Genomic DNA, 24,746 nt, shown 5'->3' on the forward strand with positions numbered 1-24,746 from the left:
CTTATGTACTATCTATGACTGCCATGTCGAGTACTTGAATCTGCCCGCCTTGTTCACATAAAGATACGAGTTCTCTGTAACTAACTGGATCGATTAAACCCGTCATTGACCAGATTTGGGCATCTGATGAAGTTTCTTCTGTTCCCTTGACGTGATTTTTCAACTGTTCGATAGTTTCTGGCTTATTAGCGTTCATTGTCACTTTGACCTTCATTCTGGCTCTCGTGATCGGTATTAATTGAGTTCTGGTTAGAACTTTGATAGCTTCTAATGCTTGTAATTTGGCAGGCTTATTAAGAACTGGACTAAATTTCAATTCCACTAAAGCTTTATGGATCATCGATGGTGGGTACCTCTTTTTAGACTTGGGATTGATGCATTTGGCACTTATAATGGTCAACATTTCATTATTAATCTTGTTTATTTCCAACTGTCTTTCCTTCTCTGATAGTTGAATTTCACCCTTGGCTAAGATCTCTTTAATGATCGAATCTTGATCTGTTGTGCCAAAGCATTTTTGTAAATCTTCCTTATTTGCAGTATCACCTTTAGAAACGTTGGTGAATACTTGATGGACCTGTAATACTTCTTCTAAATCTTTTTCGATTCCCTTACGATAGTCTTGAACCTTGTTCTGATAACATGCAATTTCAAATCTCTTACGCTCTCTTTTAAGTCTAACTAGTGAAACATTGGTCAGTTTAATTTGACCACTGGGTTGATTGATAGGCATATTTTTATTCTTTTATTATTCTTTTAAGGATTTTTGTTTGGTTTTGTAGTTGAATAGGTTTGACGATATGAATAAAAATTTGACCTTATCGGTAGATTCTATAAACTTCTAACACATATATTTACAAAAGGACATAAAAATTCATAATAACCATACCAATCTCTGCTGAAAAGGAGATATTGCACTGCAATATATATATAAAAAAAAAAAAAAATAAAGGGAAAAGAAAAAAAAAAAAAAGAAGTTCTATTTTATTTTAATCAAAGTATCCATCTCTTAGTGAACATATCCATAATAGCGTTGTAATGACCTATAACACCTAGTAAAACGAAGAAATGCCAAAGAGTGTGAGAACAACCCACATAATCAACCCACCATAGAGATTTAAATGAGCCTGCATGATGTTGACAACATTGAGATCTTGGATGTATGGTTGGCTTTTCTCTAAAATGGATATCTCTGTGTTTTGTAACGATATCCAAATCTGTCGATAGTTGCTTTTCAGTTGGAATTGACTTATCTGTTAAAATATCAGTCCTGAATCTTTCGGGGATAAAAGAACCGTAAAAGAAAACACCAATTAGATACCAAACAACAGATTTATTCGTCAAAGGTGTTAGCAAATCGGCTGCATATCTCCAATTGGTTAGAAAAACTAGTCGAATAAAAGAAGAACAACCAACTGTCGCCAAAAGGATAAAAAATTTAATTCTTAACGGTCTTGCTTCAGGTCTATCGAATTTTGGTGACCAGTTCATAGACACACCAATGATACCTAGAGCCAGCGAGCATATCATGTAGAACAAAAGTGAAATTTTGTAATCATACATTGTAACAAACTCCACAGTTAGAATTGATGCGGTAATCAAAATTGTGATACCAGTGTAATCAACACAGGCAAATTTAGAACGTAGCCTTAACAGGTGGGTACCATTAAATGTGTGCCAAAACACTGATGCAAACATACATTTGATAGCGGCTGCCAAGAAAACAGCAACAATACATTTGGCAGGTTTTGGAACTCTATCGGACAACCAAATGTTTGAGTGTGGGAAATGGTAAAAAGCCAAATAAATCAAATAAAGCCCACCTAAAAGATGGGTCCAGATATTGGAGGTCTCATTGTGCCAGCCGTACCAATTTATAATTGATAGAAATGATTTTTTATGAGACGCATAAAATCTGTAACCGTGAATGATATATTTGTTTTCACGGTAGGGAAATGGCAATTGGTAATAGTGTAAATGACATTTATGACCCAATTGGTAAGCAGCTGAATGGTTAAAGTTTCTGATATATGTCTTGACGTCGGTACTGCAAAGTTCACCACCACTAGTAATGGAGCTGGAATGAACCGTTGGTGATGATGATGATGAATTAAGACTCCAGCTTAATCTACCGCCATTATTTTCATCACTGTTATTTTCATTAACAACGGTACTACTACCTACAAGGGTATTAGCTTCAGACAACAGTGATATATTTGAATCATTTGGTGTGATTGACTTGCTATCCCTAAGCCTACCATTTTTGTAGGTATTTTTAACTTTTTGAGAAAGTAGATATTCAGGTGTGCTGGATCTTGCGAAAGGTTTTCTTTCATCCTGATCGTAGAAATCATCTTCCTCTTCATCTTTGTCTTCCCCTTCAGCTTCAGCTTCGTTTTTCTCGTCTTCCTTCTCGTCATCTTTATTTTTATCTTTACCATTATGGCCTCTACCTATCGCATTTGAAATTGCATTACAATACTTGTTGTTGAAAACCGACACTGAACCAATTTTAACTCTACGTCTTAGCTTGTGAATTGTGTTAAAATTAATAGGTCTCAGCGAAGACAGGGGTGCTTCTGACTGCATACTGCAACAGAGGTTTGGATTTACCAGGAAAGAGGGAAGGAACAGGAGTAGGAGCAGAAGAATTCAAATGTGAGCTTATTTATTTCTTTGCACAAATGAACTGATCCTCAATAATATAGCAGAAGAATATTGAATTTGAGTGGATTTACCGTCGTTATGTTTTGGACGTAATTTGAAGGAACGAATGGCACTGGCCGATAAAATATCGCTATAATTTTGTAGTAAACTGAAGTAAAGTAAACTGAGGTAAAACGAATTGAAGTGTAATCTTTAGAGAAAGGAGAGTGAACTACAGTAGGAGAAAAAAAAAAAAAAAAAAAAAAAAAAAGTAGTGTAATGTATTATGCAACCTCTTAATTGATTTCAATCAACAGCTGTCAATCATTGATTAGACATGCTTGTAACTTATCAACGTATCGTTGCACATGCACTACTTACGCCATCCATTTTTTTTTTTCTCATGCCTATTCTCGTTCATATTAATTTCCCGTTAGAGAGAAATAGCGTCACTTAGTACGTACTCCGAAAAAAAAGAAAAGAATAGGAGAAATTCTCTAGCGCGAAACAAGCACGTGCTTGTGCGGGTAACATTGGTGCCTGTGTTTCATCTTGAAACGCGTTTGTGTCAAATATGGCCGGGTAAATGTTTATATACCGGGTAACAGATTCTCATCACGTGCTCGCAAAAATTGGTGGCGGCGTCGATCCAAAAAACCACATGCAGAGAGTTTAAACTTCATCCATTAAGAGACAAAGCATATTAAGTAACGTTATATTATATTTACACGATTGATTTGGTATTTACGCGAGGCTAGTCTTTTACTTCATTATTTGTTTGGTTATTTGTTTCAATAGTTAACTGATCTTACCGTATTCTCTCATATACTGTCCCTTTCTATACTGCTGTTTGCAGTATTTATACAAATAATACATGTCAGTAATGTCAAACGTGGATCCGTGGTTTGGTACAAGGATAGACGATGATGGTGACAACCATTTGAAGAGCAACAGTGGTAATATGGACGCAGAATTAGCTTCCATTGTGTCTTCACTAAGTGCGCTTTCGAATCCAACTCACAACAACAATAGCAACAATAGTAATAATAATAATAATAATACCAGTGGAGTTTCAGAACGTCGTGGTAGTGCTCAATTAGGTGGATTTAGAAGACCAAGTCTTGGCTATACCGCAGCTACTGCAACGGCAAGCCCAGTGGGTGCACCTGCGACCACTGCTACGAATCCCTCTGTAGCAGCAGCAGCAGCTGCTGCTGCTGCTGCAGGCGGTTCTGCAGCTACTACTAGCGATCAGGATTTACTGATGTACTCGACAATGGGTGCTGCTGGAGTTCCGGAAGACGCAGCTTCGAGTCAGTCTAGTTCGCCGATTGTAACGAGAAGAACTGCGCTTTCTGTGGGGACAGCCCCTCCATACAATTCAAGTTATCATCAACATCGTCTTCATCATGATGAAACTACATCACTTTCCGGTCAACATTTTTTTGGTAACAATAATAGAATGAATTTCATGGGACATTATTCAGCTTCCATTGCAGGCCCTATATTGTTTAACCACAATGATGGCAATGGTAGTAGTAGTAATAGTGGTGGTGGATTTTTCGAAAAATTTGGTAAATCCCTCATTGAAGGTACAAAGGAATTAGAGAGCGGATCAGATAATGCCACTGATGTTCCAACAGTTCCACAACCAAATGGTTACGAAAATTCGGTTGCAGATAGTCAGAAAAATTTAGTTTCGCCATTACAGGGTATTAGACGTACTTCAGTGACTTCAAACTCAACAGCATCAGAATCTTTGGAACAGTTTACCGATGTGAATAATAAATCTAAGAAGAATATATGGAATGTGGCTAGTGCCCCCATCTTTAAACCAGATACAAATATTAGCGACCAATTTTTAATTCCACCACAACAAGAACAACAACATCAGCAGCAACAGCAACAGCAACAACAACAGCAGCAAACATCTCCGAACCCTTCTCCGTTCACAGCACCTTTTCTGCCACAATTCTTACCTTCAACAATTTCACCTCCGCCAATACCCCCTCCATCCTTGTCTTCAGCGGCTACACCTCCACCCGAGGCTTCTTTGTTACAAAATCCTTACTTGTACTTGGGCAATGATTTGTATCCTGGTATGTCTGCACCACCACCACCACTGGCGCAAGATCAACCAGTTAATACTTTGCATCCAGTGGTAAGTCCAAATTCAACTGCAACCGCGCAAGGAACGAGACCACCAGTGGGCGCACCGTTGGGGAAACGTAATGTTCAAGGTAAAAATCCATCGAAAAAGCACCAAGCAAATCCCTATTTGGATAGCGCGAATAACCCACCAACAAATACTACTAGTAGTCGAAACATTGGTACATTACCCAATCCCTTCCATAGTAAGACAAATTCCAATAATGGTAATAATAATCATAATGGTAATAATAATAATAACAATAATGGTGGTGGTGCCAATAACAACAAGAGGAAAAACAATGGTTCCAATAAGGTGAATTCACCACTGCCAACTAATTCTAAATTGAAAAATGGTCCTAATAGTGGTAAATGGTCAAACTATTATACTGTAAGATCACCAGTTTTAGATGAGTTTAGATCTAATCCAACTGATAAGACTTACAAGATAAAAGATATCGTTGGATATGTATTAGAGTTTTGTCAAGACCAACATGGTTCTAGATTCATCCAGTATGAATTGGCATCAGCATCGCCATCTGAAAGGGAAGTTATCTTCAATGAAATCAGAGATCAAGCTGTGGAATTATCTGATGATGTCTTTGGTAATTATGTCATTCAAAAATTTTTCGAATTTGGATCTAAGACTCAAAGGGATATCCTTGTTAATCAATTTAAAGGAAAAATGCAAGAATTATCGATGCAAATGTATGCATGTCGTGTAATTCAAAGGGCATTAGAATTTATCGAATTAGAGCAAAGAATCGACCTCGTTCAAGAATTATCCACATGCGTTTTAGAAATGATCAAAGATCAAAACGGTAATCATGTGATCCAAAAAGCTATTGAAAGTATACCTATGACTGAATTACCATTTATATTGAATTCACTTGATGGTCAAATATACCACTTATCGACCCATGCATACGGTTGTCGTGTAATTCAAAGATTACTGGAATTTGGTTCCGAAAATGATCAAACTAGAATTTTCCGTGAAATTAAGGATTTCATACCATTTTTGATTCAAGACCAGTACGGTAACTATGTGATTCAACATGTTTTACAACAAGATGGCAGTAACTGTCTAAGGGAAATGGCAGAAACAAAGCAAGATATTGTTAACATCGTATCGCAAACTGTAGTGGAATTTTCTAAGCATAAATTTGCCTCAAACGTTGTGGAGAAGGCTATTCTTTATGGTACAAGAGATCAAAGAAGACTGATCATGTCCAAGGTAATGCCATCTGACGAATCCAGTGCTGCTAACTTGGAGGAAAATGCTCCCCTGGTTCTCATGATGCGTGATCAATTTGCCAATTATGTTGTACAAAAATTAGTTGGTGTTTCAGAGGGCGAAGATAAACGACTGATTGTAGTAGCCATTAAATCCTATTTGGAAAAATTGAATAAATCAGATGCTGTGGGTAACAGAAATTTGGCTAGCGTTGAGAAGTTAGCATCACTAGTGGAAAGCATCACCATTTGATTTTGGTGTACTAATATTATTTTTTATTATTTCTATTGTTATTATTATGAATTGAAGGAAGAAGAGAAAAAAAAAATTACGGTAAATTTTATCGAAGTTTGTTCGTTATGCTAGAAGATCATTCCCCTATCGCTGTGAATACTTTATTCCTATTTTTTTTTATTTCCTTCGACTTACATTACACTGTACATACTATAATACTCTTCCATCATCATATATATATATATACTAATTTACTGCACAAAAATATTAACCGAGTTTTTATTATTATTATCATTATTATCCAACCAGTGCATAGGAGAACGTCCACGCCATTACGTAACCTGTAAGTTCTCTAACGAAGGATTCTATAAAGATATCGTTTATCGGACTTTGGTAGTACTTCGCGGGTTGTAGTCGACAGATCCAAATGATATAGAGCAGTGCAACGCTCAAATAACCTACTACAAACATGGCAAACCCCTTGAAAGATTCCAATTGAAGAATACCTGCTCCTATACCAAAAACCAATGCGGTACTGTCTTGAACCCAAAGAAGGGATTTTTTGTTCCCAAGTACATAATCACTACTTGTAATTTCGTCAATGGAACTCATATCTATTCTTTAAATACTGCAATTGGTTCACTATTAAGTTGATTCTTGTTGTATGCATAAATATGACCTTTGAGTTCTACAGGGCGAGCTTTAGAAGAGAAAAAAAAGTGTTGAAAAAAAAAAATTTCGAGCTCATCTCATCTCATCTCATCACATCTCAGCTTGTCAGGAATATAATCACATACCATTTCCAATGCCAACCCAGCTAGAGGAATTAGTGTCATTTTTACACTCTCCACAGCCTGCAGTTAAACAAATTGCACTGGATAATTTGGTTGGTTTTAGCCAAGGACCCACTGCATTGGTATTCAAATATGATAACTGTAGAGCCATTGAAGATTTAAAGGATCTAGCAAAAGAAAATTCCAAGATTTTAGTTCAGCAATCTGTGACCATTTTAGCAAATCTATGTGATGATGATCTGCTGAGAAGAAGAATTTCAAACGACGTGAACTTTTTAGAATATTTGAGTTGGAAAATTTGTGATTTTGGTAATACTAGCGCCGATATTATGTGTATCTTATTGAGTAATTTGGCTAAGGAAAATACCATTAACAAAATTTTCACATTTACCAGAAGTGAGAGAAATGAGGATCAGGAAAAATTACCACCATTGGATCGTTCTATCTTTAAGAGTAACAGAGTCATCGATTGTTTAATGGATTGTTTTGTCAAAGGTTATGATAGAAAGTTGAATAAATATTCTACATTTGACTATTTGTCATATTTTTTTGCTGATATTTCAAGATTTAAAGCTGGTAGACAATATTTTATCGATACTCAAGAATACGATGGTGTTACACCAATCTCTAAACTGTTGGTTTTCACTGAAAAATATGATTCTAAGATAAGAAGAGAAGGTGTTGCCTCTACGATTAAAAACTCGTTGTTCGATTCAGAGACTCATCAAAGATTATTGGAGGATGAGAGTATCAATTTACTGCCGTACATTTTATTACCAATTGCTAGTGCAAAGGATTCTGAAATTGATGAGGAAGATATGTTTAACCTACCAGAAGAATTACAATTATTACCAGAGGATAAGACAAGAGATCCTATTCCTTCCATTATCTGTGTTCATTTGGAAAGTATTCTTTTACTCTGTACAACCAAGACCGGCAGAGAGTTTTTAAGAAGTAAATCTGTTTACCCATTGGTTAGAGAACTGCACAAAAATGTAGAGGATGACGATATTGGTGAATTATGTTATAGAATCGTTAACGTTCTAATGAGAGGTGAACCTGAATCTAACCAGTTGGAAGAATTGCCCGCCAGATCAGCTGAAGACCAAAAGAATGCAGAGGACTCTGATGATGATGATGATGAAATTGTAGAGGTGGCGTAAACCCAACCTATTATAATATGTACTAGATTAAAATGTAATATATATATCTATATATAAATACCTTACTTGAAAAGAAGCTATTGTACATAACTCGAGAGTTGAATGTTTCCATAACAAAAAAAAAAATCATTTCTTGAGTTCCATGTGCTCGTCATCCACCTTTCTACAAAGTTTCTTGACAATAGCCACCATGAGTTTTTTGTTGTCTGGACCTGGGTATTTCCTTCTAATGGTCTTACCGAAATCTTTGACATTGACTTTACCATCACCGATAGCGTCGATGATATCTTGTTCCGCGATTAATGGTGTTGCATTTTCTTCCAATTTGACCTTCTTTGATGGGGTATTCTCAGCCGCGTCAGCTGTACCATCTTCTCTTTTACGTTTAGATAATTCGGGATTCCAATCACCTCCTGGGAAATTCGTCAACACCTTCTTATCCGCTTTCAAAACTATAACACAGTCCTTAATACTCTTAACCTTTATCTGTGGTTCTCTATGTGCATTCAATGAAGATGAAGAACCTACATTCTTCTTTGGAGATCCCTTCTTGGAAGAAGGTGATTCCTCTGAATTTTCCTTATTACCTTGTTCTGATTGTTCTTTGTTTTCCACATCCGATTCTGATAGATACGGATTGATCTCTTCATCATCTGATGAGTACAATGCAGCCAATTCTGTCTTCTGTAATGCTCTTTTAATTCTTTCACCCTCCTCATCAATTTTTTTCTCATTAAATAGATCATCTTCTTCATCCTCATTAGGAGCATTTTCATCTCTTAGCCCCATAGCATTAGCCTGTAACATTTCTTTCTTGATTCTTTGTTCTGATTCTTTGTTTTCCTTTTCATCACCGTCAATGATAGGTGCTTCTTCGTCATCTGCAAATTCTTCATCATAATCTAATTCCACTTCGGAATTATCACTGTGTTCACCATCATCATTACCGTGTTGGTCATTAACCGCTTTCAATCTTCTCTTTGTTCTATCGTATCTTGTAGTTGTAGTACCGATGTTATCCAGGTGTTTCATTAACCAACGGGGAACTTCACCACTCTTCTTATCCATTCTCTTCTCAGCTTCTTCGATTGTTAGGGTAGCATATTTATTTCTAGCAGTAAACTTGTAAACTTTATCAGCGGGTATCATAGTGAAACTCCCATCGTCTTCTACACTCAATAAGACGTAAGAATCTGAGTTACCAGCTTCATAGGATCCCACCCAAGTGTTGTAACCATCAAAATCTTCCATAACCCATGGGTAAAATTCTTCGAATCTTAGCTTCTTGGCATTCTCATCTAACACTTTCAACTGACGAGTCTTTCTTCTAGTGTTCCCCCTCTTGGCACGTCCACCACCATCAGGAGCCACGTCTGCAAGTGGATCCATTGTGGCTAAATCATCTTGTTCATCTAAAGCTTCTTCACCATCGTATTTAACCATACCGACTTTAGTTGGATCTGCTGCTGGACCCGCTTCTTCTAACTTAGTAACGACTGGCATACCTTCAGTTGGTTTAGAAGGATTTTCACCCGCGCTCGGACCTTGACCTTGTGGACTCTCTGCACCTGACGGATCTTCAGGAGATGCTTCAGTTCCTGCCTGAGTACCAGCAGGTGGAGAACCTGGACTCCTTTTGTCAACGTGGTTTTCCACTGCTTCTCCCGTTTGATTTTGAGCCACATTGTCATTATTTCTTTTATTCCCAGTTCTTTCACTTTCCTGCTTCTTCTTGTAGTCTGTAATTTCCTTCTGTCTCTGTACGATTTCTGCTCTAGTCAACTGGAATTGTAAATTTCTGGTGTCCTTACGATGTAATCTGATAGGTAAATGGAAGTCCTGTGTGGGATTTATACCTTTCTTGCTTTGAAATTTTAAGAGATGGGTTCTCATATTATCCAACTCTTCCTTAGCTACTGCTCTTAGGGGGAATTCGTTGAACTCTTCAGGTGCCTCTTCTTTCACCTTAATCTTACCATTTTCCATAGTACTGTTGCCTTGATGCAACATCATCCTCTCTCTTGCCTCCTGTATCTCAGGATCATCCTTCTTTATGGTCGTCTTGGGTGTAGCTCCTCTACTCCTCCTAGCCCTCAAAAAATTCCTTCTCAGCCTATCAGGCTTGATAAAAGGTGAAACACCACTAGAACCATTCCCACTTCTGCTATAGGCCATTCTAGATCGTCTCTAAACCTCTGTTTTACCTCCACTTAAACTCAGCTAGGTGGTTCGTTAGTGTTCAAGTAAAGTTGAAGAAACTCTCCCTTCTCTTGTAGATTAATGGATGGAAAACATGCATATATCGCTTTCAACGATCAGGCATATCTCATCAATGAACCCTTCAATGGCATCCGTAATTAGTCCATATTGATCCTGGGCCCTTGTTTTACCATCTCAAGTGGTTCTATCGGCCTAATTTCACTAGTACGTGTTTCGTTTGGGTGATGTACTTGTAATCGGACTACGGCGTGTGTTCAACACATCTTTTCTAGTTATAGTTTTAATGGATCACATAAGTGAAATCTGCCCTGATAGAAGCCATCATTGAATTCCTATTACCTAATTCCTTGCTCTTCTATCACTACTTATTAGTGACTCACTCTAACATGAGTTCAGCACCAAAGACTGATAAAAGAAAAATTTTCGGATAATGGACTTTCCATTCAATAACCAACTAAACTTTTCTCATTCGAATAGATAAAAGGTCTGGAAATTGTTCCATTAAGGGTTTAGCCATTTCTGTGATATCAAATTACCTTACCATGAGTTTTGTTGTTGATCCTAAGGAATCTTACGAACTGATCACAAAGAACTTACAAGAAGTTCTAAATCCACAGATTATCAAGGATGTCTTGGAGAAGGAAAACAGACCATTGAAATTGTACTGGGGTTCTGCTCCTACTGGTAAGCCTCACTGTGGTTACTTTGTACCAATGACGAAATTGGCAGATTTCTTAAAAGCTGGTTGTGAAGTTGTCATTTTGATGGCAGACCTACATGCATTTTTAGATAATATGAAGGCACCATTGGAGGTCGTCAATTACAGGGCTAAATACTACGAATTCACGGTCAAGGCAATTTTGAGAAGTATTGATGTTCCAATTGAAAAATTGAAATTTATCACTGGATCCTCGTACCAATTGAAACCAGATTACACTTTAGATATTTTCCGTTTAGCTAATAAAGTTTCTCAAAACGATGCAAAGAGAGCTGGTGCAGATGTGGTTAAACAAGTGGCTAACCCATTGTTAAGTGGTTTGATCTACCCATTGATGCAAGCTCTTGATGAGCAGTACTTGGATGTCGATTGTCAATTTGGTGGATCTGATCAAAGAAAGATCTTTGTTTTGGCAGAAGAAACCTTAGGTTCTCTTGGCTACAAAAAGAGAGCTCATTTGATGAATCCAATGGTTCCTGGTTTGACTCAGGGTGGTAAAATGTCTGCATCTGATCCAAATTCTAAGATTGATCTATTAGATTCTCCAAAACAAGTGCAAAAGAAAATCAACAGTGCTTACTGTAGTCCAGGTGCTGTTGAAGATAACGGTTTGTTGGCTTTCGTCCAATATGTTATTGCACCAATTCAAGAATTAAAATATGGTAAGGAAGAATTCCATTTTTACATTAACAGACCTGAAAAATTTGGTGGTCCAGTTGCCTACGACTCCCTCGACAAATTATTCCAAGATTTCAAGGAATTAAAATTGGCACCTCCTGATTTAAAAACTGGTGTTTCCGACGCTATTAATGAACTATTGGAGCCAATCAGAAAAGAATTCGAATCTAGTTCTGAATGGCAAGCCGCCCTTGCCAACGGTTACCCAGAGGTAGTTCCACAAACTACTAAGAAAGCCAAGAAGCCCAAGAACAAGGGTACCAAGTACCCAGGTGGTAACCAGCAGGCCAAGAACGCAGAAGGTGCCGTCGAAGAAGCTAGCGAGAAGTTGGATAAGACCACTTTGTAAGGTAAAAGAGTTAGAAATCGGAAGAAAAACTATAAAAATATAGAAATATATATACATAAAAAAATTGATTCATAAAAGTATAGCATCTAGTTGTCTTTTTTTTTTTTTTTTTTTGTTTGTTATTTAATTGGTGATTCACCAGTATAGTCATTTATAGCAAATTATCCATTATTACTTATCCGTTGGAGCAATTGAGTTAATTTTCTTACATATACTAAAGCTATAACATTTGATAGATTTCTACATGGTTTCCCAGCCTCCCAAATCAGAGTTTCCATCCGTTAATCTGAAGACAATGTGGGGGATCATATTACCCAGTATTATGCCATTCATGAGGTGTTCATATCTTTTGGAATGCAAGAAAACTGGATTATTAAATTTGAAATCCGCGTCTGGCTCACCGTGTTTATGAAGGTATGGAGTTGGATAGAAACAACCTCTGTGTCCATAGGATAGATAAATGGCATTACTTTTCATCATGAGAAAAACTCCGTAAGTGGATACTATTTTACACTCGTTCCGAACATGATTAGTACATTCACCTTGGACGTATCCATGTAATGCTACCGATCTTTGAATGTGACAAGCTTTACCACAAAAGAGACAAATTGAAATATCATCCCGTTCTGCCCTTTGCGTTACTTGGTTCCCTTCTGCAAGAGCAAAATGTGAGAGTGAAATTGGCAATTCGATCAGTTTCGCAGTTCTAGGAGAAGTGAATGCAAAATTTTCGATGACATTGGATGTTATATCTCCCTGTAGAGTTTCCTTGAAACTTTCTAAGCATTGTTCAGCGTCATGTTCACAAAATTCTTGAATAATACTAGCCAACGGAGGAAGTTGTAGGTATTTTAAAAGGAAGTCAAGTTCCCTAGAGAAATCAACTTCTCGAGCATACTCCATTTCAACAGCATAGCGCGAGTAGAAAATCATGCAAAGTCTTCTTAAGAATATTTGAAACGATCCAGCAATTAATTGATGCAAATGGGACTTGATTAGATTCAGCCCATTCAAATGAGAACTTGTTATCAATGGATTTAAACAAAATAACTGAGCTTTAAGGACCTCAACAAGCATGGTCGCTTCGACTTCAGAGTGCTCATCAGATTTGATGGGGACATCCCATGGAGTAGTTCCTGTATAGTTTTGGTAGAAACTGACTTTGAGCAACTCTTTGGAAAGAGAGACGCAATCCCGCCATATCTTGGTTTTGATTAGTTCTTTCAAATGCGATAATGGAGTCATAGTAGATTGGGAGTATTCATTTTGTTCTAAAGACTCAATTATTTCGCTTGCTAGAAGAAGCAATTCATTTTTCTTTTCATCGAGCTCAAATAGATTGGAGGGTTTCACGACTTGAACTAATTCCGTATCACTGGGGCGATTCTTGAAAAGTATACTTTTAAGTTCAGACATAAGTCTTAGAGTTAATAATCTTTGATTTGGCATTTCGTGAATTGCATTATCCGCCGGGAGAGATCTCAAAGATAATTCGGTATTCAAAATTGTGTTGACAAAAATCTGGTTGATGACCTCGAAAGGTTTTCTTTTGCTCGCAAGCAAATCCTCAGTTAAATCCTCGCAAATCCTTGCAGCCTTCAAGCTTGTTGATAACAGAAGATTTGGGACTTCCCCCGCAGAATATCGAAGATTATTTTCAAAAAAGTTCTTAGCAATCCTGCAATTCGATCCTATGATTTTGGGCAAAAAAGAGTTACATAGCCCATTACAGAGTGGGCAATATAACAGCCCGAATCCATAGGCAACTGGAACATTTTTAGTAGTTTGGTTGTGAGCGGCCCTGATTGATTTCATGTGATTTCCTAAGCATGATATATGCGAACCGTGACCACATGTTTTCATTACAGCACCCTGGGCTGTTAATTTCATTTGTGGAGTTGCCGTGAAATTTTCAAGACTACTAGGATGATATTTCTTTTCCTCGGCGGCAAAATTTCCACCTACTTCCGGATGTGAGATTGCATCGGTAACGTCTTTAACTCTGCGGAAGTCTAGATTATGGTCACAAATATTACTCTCCTGATATGAAAAGTAGACAAATACGTCATCTTCACCGGGCATCTTGCAAAAAACGCAAGAATCTTCCGGGAATTCCCAGCCAATCGTTTCACCGGGAATAGATTCCACCGAGGATTCCTTGAACTCTTCATCGTCAGTTGTAGGGATACTGTTGTTTTCAATGAACTGCATCTGTTGTTTGTTGAGCCTTCTGATAACTTTCTCTTTTCTAATCCTGGCCATTTTTTTCTTTCTCTCGAATTCCTCATCTTTACTATTTTTTATAGTATTCGAAGACCAAAGTACATCTGCAATGAATGGGTGCGTTTGTTCTTGTAAGTAACTAGTTGCATCAACATGAGGGGCAGTTTCTGCCAAATATCTGAAAATTTCCCTAATAGCCCCATGAACAGATGAGAAGTGATCCTTTAACAGAAAGCTGTACAATATAGAACCAACACTCTGATAGTAACAATCAGCGGCCTCCATTGAAGTATACTCGTGCCAGAAAATCTTCATAAACTCATTCAAGTTGTTAACAACGCAGAGATGGATTACGTGGACCACAGCGGGCAAAAGACTTTCGTATTCGAATTTGTTGATATGATCTAAGGAATTTTTAAGGAAAAGACCAAAAGTTTCTGCCGATGAGATTGCATAGAGCCTGAAGTATGGTGTATTTTTTAGGAAGTCGATTACTTTTCTTGGCGGGACAAAGGTGTCGTCGTAATTTATCTTATACTTGGTAGCCATTGATAATCTAATGCACTTTTCGGCCTCGTATCTCTTGCTGGATGACATACCGATAAAAAATGGATCAATTTCAATGCGAAATTCTGGTTTTAATGTGTATATCCCACAATCCATCAATCCCGATGGAGGTGTATAGTTGGTGTATTTTGCCAAATATAGGTCAAAAGCTGCATGTTTTGTGATGTGTTCAGGTATATTACTCATAATTTGCGAATAAGTGCAATTTTTGTAGCATAATGCATGTATAATCTCTGCTTTCAGAGTTTTCTCAAATCCGTCTATTGAAGAGACCATTGTTAAGGACTTGATTTCTGTAAATAATTGGATCAAGAGTAAAAAGCACTGATTGACCATAGCAACGGTAGTTTCAGAATCAGGGAAGTCACCCATTGGAAACCCATTGGCCCAATGTTTGAGCCCCCACCGTGATAAAAATGTCACGAAGAAATCGTTCGGGTCCGATAATACCATACTAAATTGCACATTAAAGATATCACTCATATAGGTGAATTCGCGCATACTATATCTGGTGTACATGCGAGCTTGGTGTGTAATAGGCGTACCATTCCTTACCCAAAAGCCAACATTTATCTGACCCAATAGAACTAATGTAGACAATGAAGCTTCTGACATATCCAGTGCTTTCCTCTTATCTTGAAACAAGTCTTGAAAATCAATACAATCTTTCAACCCATTCGGCAGTGGCGCGTATCTACCACATTGACTCCATTGAAGCACAAATTTGAAAAGGTACGACATTGGATTGAAAAAATTTTGAGTATCAACTCCCACTTGAAAATTGACCACATCAGTAGTGTGACCACAGATATTTTCTTGAACCTTACGCAACCCTGGATTCTTGAGTTTTTTGTCGATAAAAGCTTTGGGGGATGAACTATAGGGAGAGTACCTCTTAAAGTGGCCCAATAGTTTGAATTCTTTTTCCATAGCGATGTTAACCAACTTGTAGACAGTACGTTTACGGGATCCAGGATCTAATAAAAGAGAGATGCTGCGCACATATCCATCGGTCATAATTAAAATTGATGAAAAGAAAAAATAGTAAGATGAAAAATCGAAGTTTTCAAATTCGACATGTTCGGAAGTCTCCCTCTTCAGTGGAAGAATATTGTTAAACTCTGAAAACGATTCGACAATGGCGTTTAAAATTCCTTCATCCTCCATTAATTCTTGGGGTATGGTATTTGTAGACATCAGGATGCAAATATCTTTAAAACATATTATGGTTCTTCTATTCCTAATCGTTTCAATGGGCAGTTTGCAACCATAATAAAGTGGTATCGGTAAATATGCGACCAAATCTTCTGGATTGAAAGCCATCAAAGTAAATGCAAACCTTAAGGTTCTTTGAACGAAACCGGATCTAATAGCTATATTTGCTATTTCTGGATCTTGTAAAGTGTATTGGGAAAAAATTCCCATCATGGAGACCTTAAAACCTGTAGGGTCCGATGCAACAGCGCTGTAGAGCACAGCCAGATATACGTCCAGATACTGTGCAGCTAAACATCGCCTAGCGTCATCTGTAATGGTAAACATTGCACACAATATCTTTAGGATTCTATGTCTAGAGATTCTTGACGAAAAATTTGGGAACTCTGTCAAAATATACTGAAATCTGGACCCGTGGAATGCATGAAATCTAGTTATACTATCGGGGATATCTGTACTCTTTAATCTGTTATCGTAGTCAGACATGACACTAGAGAGTCTATCATCTTGTACATCGAAGTCGAAATTCCAAGGTTTAAACCACGGGAAACTGTCACGCTGTTCATATGATACCAGAAACCCGCCTAATAGATTTATCTTGGATACAAAGGCACTTAATCGATCAGATGTCAATTTCGTAGATAATAGTCCTGAATTCCATTTGTCTAACATGCACAATCTAAGAGATGCTCTGGTCTCTAAACTAACCGATTCATCACTAAAGATCGTGCAAAGCCATTCAATCAAATCTTCGATCAAGTCCCGCTTGAAAGTTTCATTGATCCGTCTAATGTGGTTTTTAGCGCCCTCATTCTGAAATTGTAAGGATATTTGTTCTAATTTACTCCTGTCATTAGATTTAAGTACCGTTACTGACTGTGCTCCATTTTCAAGCATGTTTGTCATGGAAATGGCATACTCCGTTGGTTTGTTTAATATGCGAGCTATCTTTGCAGTGAGATCCATGTAATGCATTTGACAATCTTCTTCATCAATTTGTAAAGTCCATATCATATCTATAGGATAAGGTTCATCTGTCTGGTCCCTTGAATCCTTTAAAACTGTATGATCCCGATGTGTACTTAACCCATTTCCAATCTGTTTAATGGAATCTGTTGAACGACAACTTTCATTCTGTTCTTCGAAATAAATCGTTACATCTATCAAATAATCCAATACCGCACTAATAATTTCCAGTGCTAATTCATTATAACCATTGGGTGGATTTCTAGGACCGTTATTCTCAGCATTTTTACAAAGGAGTGCAAATTGAGGTTCTTTGAAAACATGAGGATCTCCACAGTGGCAAACACGTCCTTCAGGTCTTACAACTATTTTAGCGGTAAAAGAATGGCCCACATGCTTCGACTCATCAAAACAACTTTCACATATCTCATAAAGTGGATTTGTAGTACACGTAAAACAGTAGTAAACTGTCTCCGTGGGGTAACAAATTCTCGAACACATACAACCTTTGTGGTTAGCATTTGTAGTACTAGGGAAGATTTGTGATTTCCAATCCACATCTTGTATTATACGTTTATAGGTCCCATCCCTCCAATTTTCAGATTCAAATATCGCCACCAATGAACTCCAATCTATATTTTCTGCTGGGCATTTAAACAAAAGGTTAAGAGTCTTGAAAACGAGATAGCTCACCACCTCATTGTAGTCGTAGCTCGCCAATCTCGGAAGATGTACCAGGAAGTCTCTAACATTAGTTATTTCGTAATTCATTAACACAGCACAACAGAACGCCCAATTGAGAGAAACGCAGTAAATGCGAAGGTAACAGGATCGGTGTTAAATATGAAAAACAATCAATCAAATAAGTTCAGGTAATCCAAAATACGCCATCTAAGAGGCCTTCAACTGGTTTTCTACCTCTATCACTTTGTTGTATGTATATATGATTTGTATAGTTAGGTGTTGAACGCCACGGAAAGTTTGCCGCCACCGGCACATTTTGGGAAGAGTCCGCGAAGCCGGTTTACACAGGAAATAATGAATTAATGAAGAGAAGAAGCATCGAAAGGGTGCAAATAGCCATGAAGATGCTTATAGATGGTCTTTGAACCCAATTGTGATAGTCTCGATTTTAGGGCACCTATCTTGTTGTTTACAAAATAAGAACCTGAGGTCTAAGAACAGAGTTGGACTTTCGATAGAGACTTCCAGAGTAGTTTTTGGTCGTACAATTCGATAAAGGCCACGAAAATAGCCCGTTATGGACCATTCAGCGGTTAAATCTACTGTCTTTTGGCATCTTTGTCGTACCAAGGGGTTTGTCATTTAGTACGAGGCGGTAGGGAAAAAAGAGTTGAAGATTCTCATTGATTCCTGGGACCTCTTAACCAACTACACACTATCTTAAGAGTGAAAGAGAATAGAAAGGAGTTAGAACAAAGAGAAGTCTTTGGGCATTGCATGGTATCAATTCAGCTTCTAACTAAGGAAAAAGTTATACTGACACTCTTTTGGGCGGATTGATAGTTGTGTCTGAGACGAGTTTTGAAAGAAATACAACACCAGAGTGAAAGAGCTAAAGAGAGACTTAGAGCCGCGGATATACAGTATAAGGCAGTACAAGACATAGTTATGTCAGTCATTTCAGAGATTCAGTCACATCTGCAAAGAACGCTGCCCTCGATCCATGATATCCCACATTTCAGGGACGTTAGGGGCCCAACAGATCGGGCGGATATGGATAGAGTTCTAAGAGAGCTTGTTTTTAGATACCTGTATTTTGCGATTACTAAAAAAGGTGAATACCTGGAAGTTTTATTCCCAGATGGTGGAAAAGGTGATGAACCTGATGAATTCCCACATAGTTTTGAAGACGCTTTAAACGAGATGGATGCATCTGTATTTAGGGACGATTCATTTTACAAAATTGTTGAACCTAAGTTCTATCAACATTGCGGTAGGTATTGTGGTAGGAAGTTTAAAGTGGGTGAACCTATTTACAGATGCCATGAGTGTGGATTTGATGAAACCTGCGTTCTTTGTATTCATTGTTTCAACTCTAAGGATCATGAAAACCATCACGTTTACATGGACATTTGCTCAGAATTTTCTAACGGTATCTGTGATTGTGGTGATACTGAAGCATTTGTGAATCCATTGCATTGTAAAGCTGAAGAAGAGGATAGTGAGCCGCATGAAGATGATAGTCCTGAAAGCGATGTTTTCTTAACAGGAGAGATGGGACAATTGTTCGAAGTTGTATTAGCAGAGGTTTTTGATCATTTCATAGACGTTTTCAATCAAAATATTGAACCTCTCCCCACTTTACAAAAGGATATCACTTTAAAATTAAGAGAAATGATCCAACAGGGTAGACTGACGGAAAGGGCTCAATTTCTGAACGAGTTAGCCTATAGTAATGACTACTTGAAGGCAACTATGCCAAATAGAGATGAATCACTTGGGACAGTGGAAGATCTGAAAAATTATACCGCCATTATTTACAACGATGAATATCATAACTATTCACAAGCGACTACTGCTTTAAGACAAGGTGTTCCTGATAACAAACATACAGATTTACTCACTTCAAGGATAGATAGTGAAGGTAGAGCCATGTTAAAATGCTCTACCGATTTGTCAGCAGTCATTGGCGGATTTTTTGCAGTGCAAACCAATGGCTTAAGTGCAACTCTAACCTCCTGGCCAGAATACATTCATCAGGAAACTTGCAAATACCTGATACTGTGGTTGAACCATTGTTTAAGCATACCAAACTCCAAATTCCAGAATGGATTTAGAAGAGCTATGGGAGAAGTTTTATGTGCTCCTTATGATCGTGCATCCCAAGCAGTTGATAAAACCCCAGTCGTTCGCAAATATTTTGCCAATAAGTTCAACGAGGCAGATCCCTATAAATATGCGGATCTTTCAATTTTAGCTGAAGGTAATCAAATACCTTTAGGTCATCATAAGTCATTACCTGATTCAAGTACCGATTCCATTTCACCAACTTTGAATGTGGTAGTAAGCCCAACTTCCAGATATTACCAGAACTCCAGATTACAGCATATCCTTTATTTTGATAACAGATATTGGAAAAAATTGAGGAAAGATGTACAAAACGCTATTATCCCTACATTGGCGTTCAACATCCATTACAAGCAACTATTCTGCCACCAAGTAGTGGAAATTTTCAATCACATCAACAGATCGGTAGCATTTATGGATCGTGAACCCCAGTTGACTTCTATTAGAGAATGTATCGTTCAACTTTTCACAAGTCCTTCAAATGCTATGATGGTTTTTGAAAATGGAACCTTTGACGATATTATGTGGTCTGTGATTGATATATTTACTGAATTTTCGAAATTAGAAGGTGGATCTCTAATATGGCAAAGGGTTCAGAAGAGTAATCCAACGAAGAGTTATGGAGTCGTTTTTAGACAAGGACTTTATGCTGTGGAGACTCTTTTGAGCAAAGTGACGGACTGTAACATTATTCTCAGACCTAAAGAATTCATCTCGGCGGTGACTTTGTTCAAATTATTTAACGGAGCATGGAAAATAAAGAGGAAAGAAGGTGAGCATGTTCTACATGAAGATCAGCACTTTATTCCTTATTTGGAATATACTACTTCAATTTACAGCATTATTCAAACGATGGAGAAAGTGTTGGAACATTCCCGAGACAATATTGATGAGTCCTTACTTTTGAATGCCATTAGATTATTGACTACCTTTTTAGGCCACAAGACTCTGACTTACAAGCTGGTCTACGATTCTCATGAAATCATAAAGTTTGAAGTGAGCAAACAACGAGTGGCCTTTATGAACCCAGTCCACACTTTATATTCATTTTTGATAGAAAAGATTGGTTTAGACAAGGCACTCAATGCTACACAGGATTGTACTGATTTCTTGAAAGTTTCCGATTTTTCTTTGAGGTCGGTGGTACTATGTTCCCAGATTGATGTTGGATTTTGGGTTAGAAATGGTATGTCTGTTTTGCACCAATCTTCTTACTACAAGAATAACGCTGAATTGAGTTCTTACTCTAGAGATATCCATCTCAACCAGTTGTCGTTTTTAAGAGAGGATGATGATCTGCCCAGAGTCATATACAATATGCTTGATAGATGGGAATTACTCGATTGGTTCTCTGGTGCGGCGGATTACGATCACACGGTCTACGATGATAAAGTTGCCGCCATAACCCAGCAATTCATTGCTTTTGTGTATCAAGTGCTTACTGAAAGGCAATTTTTCAAGAAATATTCATCTGCTAAGGAGAAAAGGATGGATAACATCAAAAATGCTCTCATTTACAACTTGTGCATCAAGCCTTTGTCTTATTCTAGACTTCTAAGATCTGTACCAGACTATTTGACTGAGGACTCATCTGAGTTAGAGAGTGCATTGGAGGAAGTTTCAGATTTTGTGGAACCAAAGGGTTTGGCCGATAGTGGTGTTCTCAAGTTAAAAGATCATCTATATTCTAAGATTGATCCTTTGAAACTTCTAAACATGGAGAATGAGTTTGAGACCACCGCAAAAATTATAAAGACTCACTTGGCTAAAGATAAAATCAGTGCTACCAAAATCGTTCTTCATCCTCAGATCCTACCACCGAGCCAGCTGGATGAAAAGGCAGCTGAACTGGGTAAGTTCACTAGGTGCGATGTTTTTGCAAAATTGATTTACAAACTGCTTCAAGTCTGTATTGATAAGCAAGAAGGTACGTTTTTGTACGAGCTTTTGCATCTAATCCATGGTATTTTTAAAGATGATGAACTCTGTAATGGTAAGGATTCTCTTCCACAGGCTTATCTCTCAAAACCAATTTGTAATCTGCTTCTAAGCATTGCAAACTCTAAGGCGGATGTGTTCTCTGAATATGTCATGCGCAAAGCAGACTTCTTATTAGAACATATGATTTTGAAGAGACCAGCTGAAGTGTTTGACTCTTTAATCACTAGCTTTGGCAGGCAATATGTGGATGATTACAAGACCAGGAAGATGAATCAAGGTGTCAACATAGAGGAAGATGAAAAGGCTAGAAAGAAGAGGCTGATCAAAAAGCGTCAAGAAAAGCTTATGGCCAAATTTAACACTCAACAGAGTAAATTCATGAAAGAAAATGAATATCAGTTCTCAAGTCAAGCTGGAAATGGTCTGGATGAAGAAACAGATGAGAACAAGATTTCAGAGAGCGAAGAATTCACATGTTCTCTCTGTCAAGACAATACTTCTCCCGACTTGTTTGTGATTCCAGCATATCATGATCAAACGCCTATTTTCAGAACGGGGAACATTTTGAACGTCAAAGAATTTGCTGTTCCTTGGCAAGGTTTTTACAATGATGACCAGAAACTCGCATATGATGATGATAATACCGCTCAGGAGAGTTTGGGTGTCAATGGGTCTCTAGGTTCCAGAAAGGTTGTTGTGTCTTGTAATCACAGCATTCATCATGGTTGTTTCAAGAGATACGTTCAAAAGAAAAGGTTTTCAACTAACTCTTTCATTTGCCCATTGTGTCAGACATTTTCAAACTGTGTTTTACCAATTCGCCATGTATCTAAGGTGAACACCGGTCTATCTACTGAAGGATTATTAAGTGAAGAAGTATCGGTTGATGTTTTGGCAAGGCTTTTGGAAACCTTTAGTGCTTCGGATTTCAAGAACGTTTATTCCACATTTAATTTGGTAGCACTTCACTCGCATTCTTATGACAAGAACGCTCGTAACATGCCTGGGTTTCAAAATTCCGACACAGCTTATATTCTCTCAGTTCATTGGGCTAACACTATTTCCATGTTGGAAATTGCTGCCAGGTTAGATGAACCTTCTAGGGGTAATCTTTTGAAGAATAGGGAACAAAAGTACAAAACTTTGAAGAACATTCTGATCTGTATTGTATTGATGTGTTACAGTTTGGGTAAACCAAATCCAGAGTTTAGACCTTATGAGAATAAGGATGGTGTTGTATGGAATCAAAACCAGTTGTTCCAGTACATTGTTAACAAGTGTCTGTTTTCTGCAGAACCATTGCGTGAAACTGTTACGCATGCATTGGTCAACTTTTCCAAGCAATTGGTTACGGAATTTATCAAGGGAATTGACCTTTCCAACGTTGAGCACATGCATGAAAAAGCTGTGGAGCTTGATGGTCTTCACCAAATTGGCAACGATGACTTGTTAGACACCTTGAAGGGGGTGTGTGCTCTTGGTGTAAGTGATACTGAATTATCCAAGAAAGTATACGATTTGGCTTATACATCCCTTTTGAAAAATCTTTATCCAACTCTGAGAAGATGTTTGGTAATGCTTAAATGTTTCCATGAACTGCTGAGAACATCTCATGACGAGCCACTCTGTGTTAATGGTATTAACTTTGAAGATGATGAAATTTCGCAATCGTTACCTCACTTTGTGGACAAAGCTATGAGTGCGCTAACAGAGTTTGATTCGTTGAACCCGCTCCTGGCTCAAGGCATTCCCAACATGAAACCAGTGGAGGATTCATATCTGGTAGACATTCCATATGAGCACTGTGGTATTATCAAGTTAATTGATTTGGCCAAATATCTAAACACCTATGTGACGAATTCTAAGCAGATCAAATTGCGTGAAGAGCATTCACTTCGTATGAAAAATGTCAAGAATCGTCTAGATTATAAGATCTGCTTGACTTGTGGTGTTAAAGTTCATCTAAGGCCGGATCGTCATGAAATGTCGAAGCATTTACTCAAGTACTGCTTCAAACCGTTCGGTGCATTTTTGGTTCCTAACACTAGCGAAGTATGTTTGTTTCTATCACAACCTACTTCGACAGTCTTTATCTCTGCACCTTATTTGAATTCACACGGTGAAGCTGGTAGAAATGCAATGAGAAGGGGTGATCTAACAATCTTAAATCTAAAGCGCTACGAATACTTGAATCTGTTATGGGTTAACAATGAGATTCCTGGTTACATCAGCAGAGTCATGGGTGATGAATTTAGAGTCAACATTTTGTCTAATGGCTTCTTTTTTGCCTTCAACAGAGACCCTCGTCCCAGAAGGGCACCAGCTGCTGGTAACGGTAGTGATGATGATGAAGAGGAAGATGAGGCAGATGAAGCAGAATTTTACAGTGGACATTCTAGCGAGGAAGATGAGAGAGATATTGAAATGGGTGAGGATCGTATTGGAGGTTTGTTTGGAGGTCCCGAGGGTGGTAACGTTCGTGGGTTCCTTCAAGTGTTTGAAAATCTACAAAACGTCGTCGGTAATGGAATCAATGGAGACGATGCTCAGTTTGCCGCACCGATATTACAGTTTTTCCCACCTCAATTTGGTGCTCTCAACGCACAACGTAATTTAGGTGCGGATGCAGATGAAGATGACGAGGTGCTTGATGATGTAGCAGATGTAGAAGGTGATGAACCCACTCAAAGTGAATGAATGTTTGATGGATTGCGTGAAATGGAATACGAGGACTGCGCATAGAAATATTTATATATAGGAGTTTTGATATATATATGTATATATATAGTAATAATAATAGTTTTTGAATTATTCTTTTTTTTTTTTCATTATTATTTAA

At 37.8% G+C, this 24,746-nt stretch overlaps 9 protein-coding genes across 9 annotated transcripts; 4 read left to right on the top strand and 5 right to left on the bottom strand.

The window, feature by feature from the left end:
- Position 1: 1 nt before the first annotated feature.
- SDO1 (guanine nucleotide exchange factor SDO1) lies at positions 2–733 on the bottom strand (the record flags this gene model as incomplete). The annotated part of the gene is made up of 1 exon (XM_002495361.1): positions 2–733. One exon carries the CDS (start codon positions 731–733, stop codon positions 2–4), a length of 732 nt encoding a protein of 243 aa, XP_002495406.1.
- Positions 734–993: 260 nt separating this feature from the next.
- On the bottom strand, positions 994–2,589 carry IZH3 (Izh3p; the record flags this gene model as incomplete). The annotated part of the gene is made up of 1 exon (XM_002495362.1): positions 994–2,589. One exon carries the CDS (start codon positions 2,587–2,589, stop codon positions 994–996), a length of 1,596 nt encoding a protein of 531 aa, XP_002495407.1.
- A 931-nt stretch (positions 2,590–3,520) lies between these two features.
- On the top strand, positions 3,521–6,280 carry PUF3 (mRNA-binding protein PUF3; the record flags this gene model as incomplete). The annotated part of the gene is made up of 1 exon (XM_002495363.1): positions 3,521–6,280. One exon carries the CDS (start codon positions 3,521–3,523, stop codon positions 6,278–6,280), a length of 2,760 nt encoding a protein of 919 aa, XP_002495408.1.
- Positions 6,281–6,559: 279 nt separating this feature from the next.
- On the bottom strand, positions 6,560–6,874 carry EMC6 (Emc6p; the record flags this gene model as incomplete). The annotated part of the gene is made up of 1 exon (XM_002495364.1): positions 6,560–6,874. One exon carries the CDS (start codon positions 6,872–6,874, stop codon positions 6,560–6,562), a length of 315 nt encoding a protein of 104 aa, XP_002495409.1.
- A 193-nt stretch (positions 6,875–7,067) lies between these two features.
- HGH1 (Hgh1p) lies at positions 7,068–8,219 on the top strand (the record flags this gene model as incomplete). Its single annotated transcript, XM_002495365.1, has 1 exon — positions 7,068–8,219. The coding sequence occupies one exon, from the start codon at positions 7,068–7,070 to the stop codon at positions 8,217–8,219; it is 1,152 nt and encodes a 383-aa protein (XP_002495410.1).
- A 126-nt stretch (positions 8,220–8,345) lies between these two features.
- On the bottom strand, positions 8,346–10,394 carry TFG1 (transcription factor IIF subunit TFG1; the record flags this gene model as incomplete). Its single annotated transcript, XM_002495366.1, has 1 exon — positions 8,346–10,394. One exon carries the CDS (start codon positions 10,392–10,394, stop codon positions 8,346–8,348), a length of 2,049 nt encoding a protein of 682 aa, XP_002495411.1.
- A 587-nt stretch (positions 10,395–10,981) lies between these two features.
- Positions 10,982–12,184, top strand: TYS1 (tyrosine--tRNA ligase TYS1; the record flags this gene model as incomplete). Its single annotated transcript, XM_002495367.1, has 1 exon — positions 10,982–12,184. The coding sequence occupies one exon, from the start codon at positions 10,982–10,984 to the stop codon at positions 12,182–12,184; it is 1,203 nt and encodes a 400-aa protein (XP_002495412.1).
- A 240-nt stretch (positions 12,185–12,424) lies between these two features.
- Positions 12,425–17,926, bottom strand: UBR2 (putative ubiquitin-protein ligase UBR2; the record flags this gene model as incomplete). The annotated part of the gene is made up of 1 exon (XM_002495368.1): positions 12,425–17,926. One exon carries the CDS (start codon positions 17,924–17,926, stop codon positions 12,425–12,427), a length of 5,502 nt encoding a protein of 1,833 aa, XP_002495413.1.
- An 861-nt stretch (positions 17,927–18,787) lies between these two features.
- Positions 18,788–24,604, top strand: UBR1 (E3 ubiquitin-protein ligase UBR1; the record flags this gene model as incomplete). The annotated part of the gene is made up of 1 exon (XM_002495369.1): positions 18,788–24,604. One exon carries the CDS (start codon positions 18,788–18,790, stop codon positions 24,602–24,604), a length of 5,817 nt encoding a protein of 1,938 aa, XP_002495414.1.
- Between the last annotated feature and the right edge of the window lie 142 nt (positions 24,605–24,746).

This window comes from Zygosaccharomyces rouxii (genome assembly GCF_000026365.1).
Source record: "Zygosaccharomyces rouxii strain CBS732 chromosome B complete sequence".
Taxonomy (NCBI): domain Eukaryota; kingdom Fungi; phylum Ascomycota; class Saccharomycetes; order Saccharomycetales; family Saccharomycetaceae; genus Zygosaccharomyces; species Zygosaccharomyces rouxii.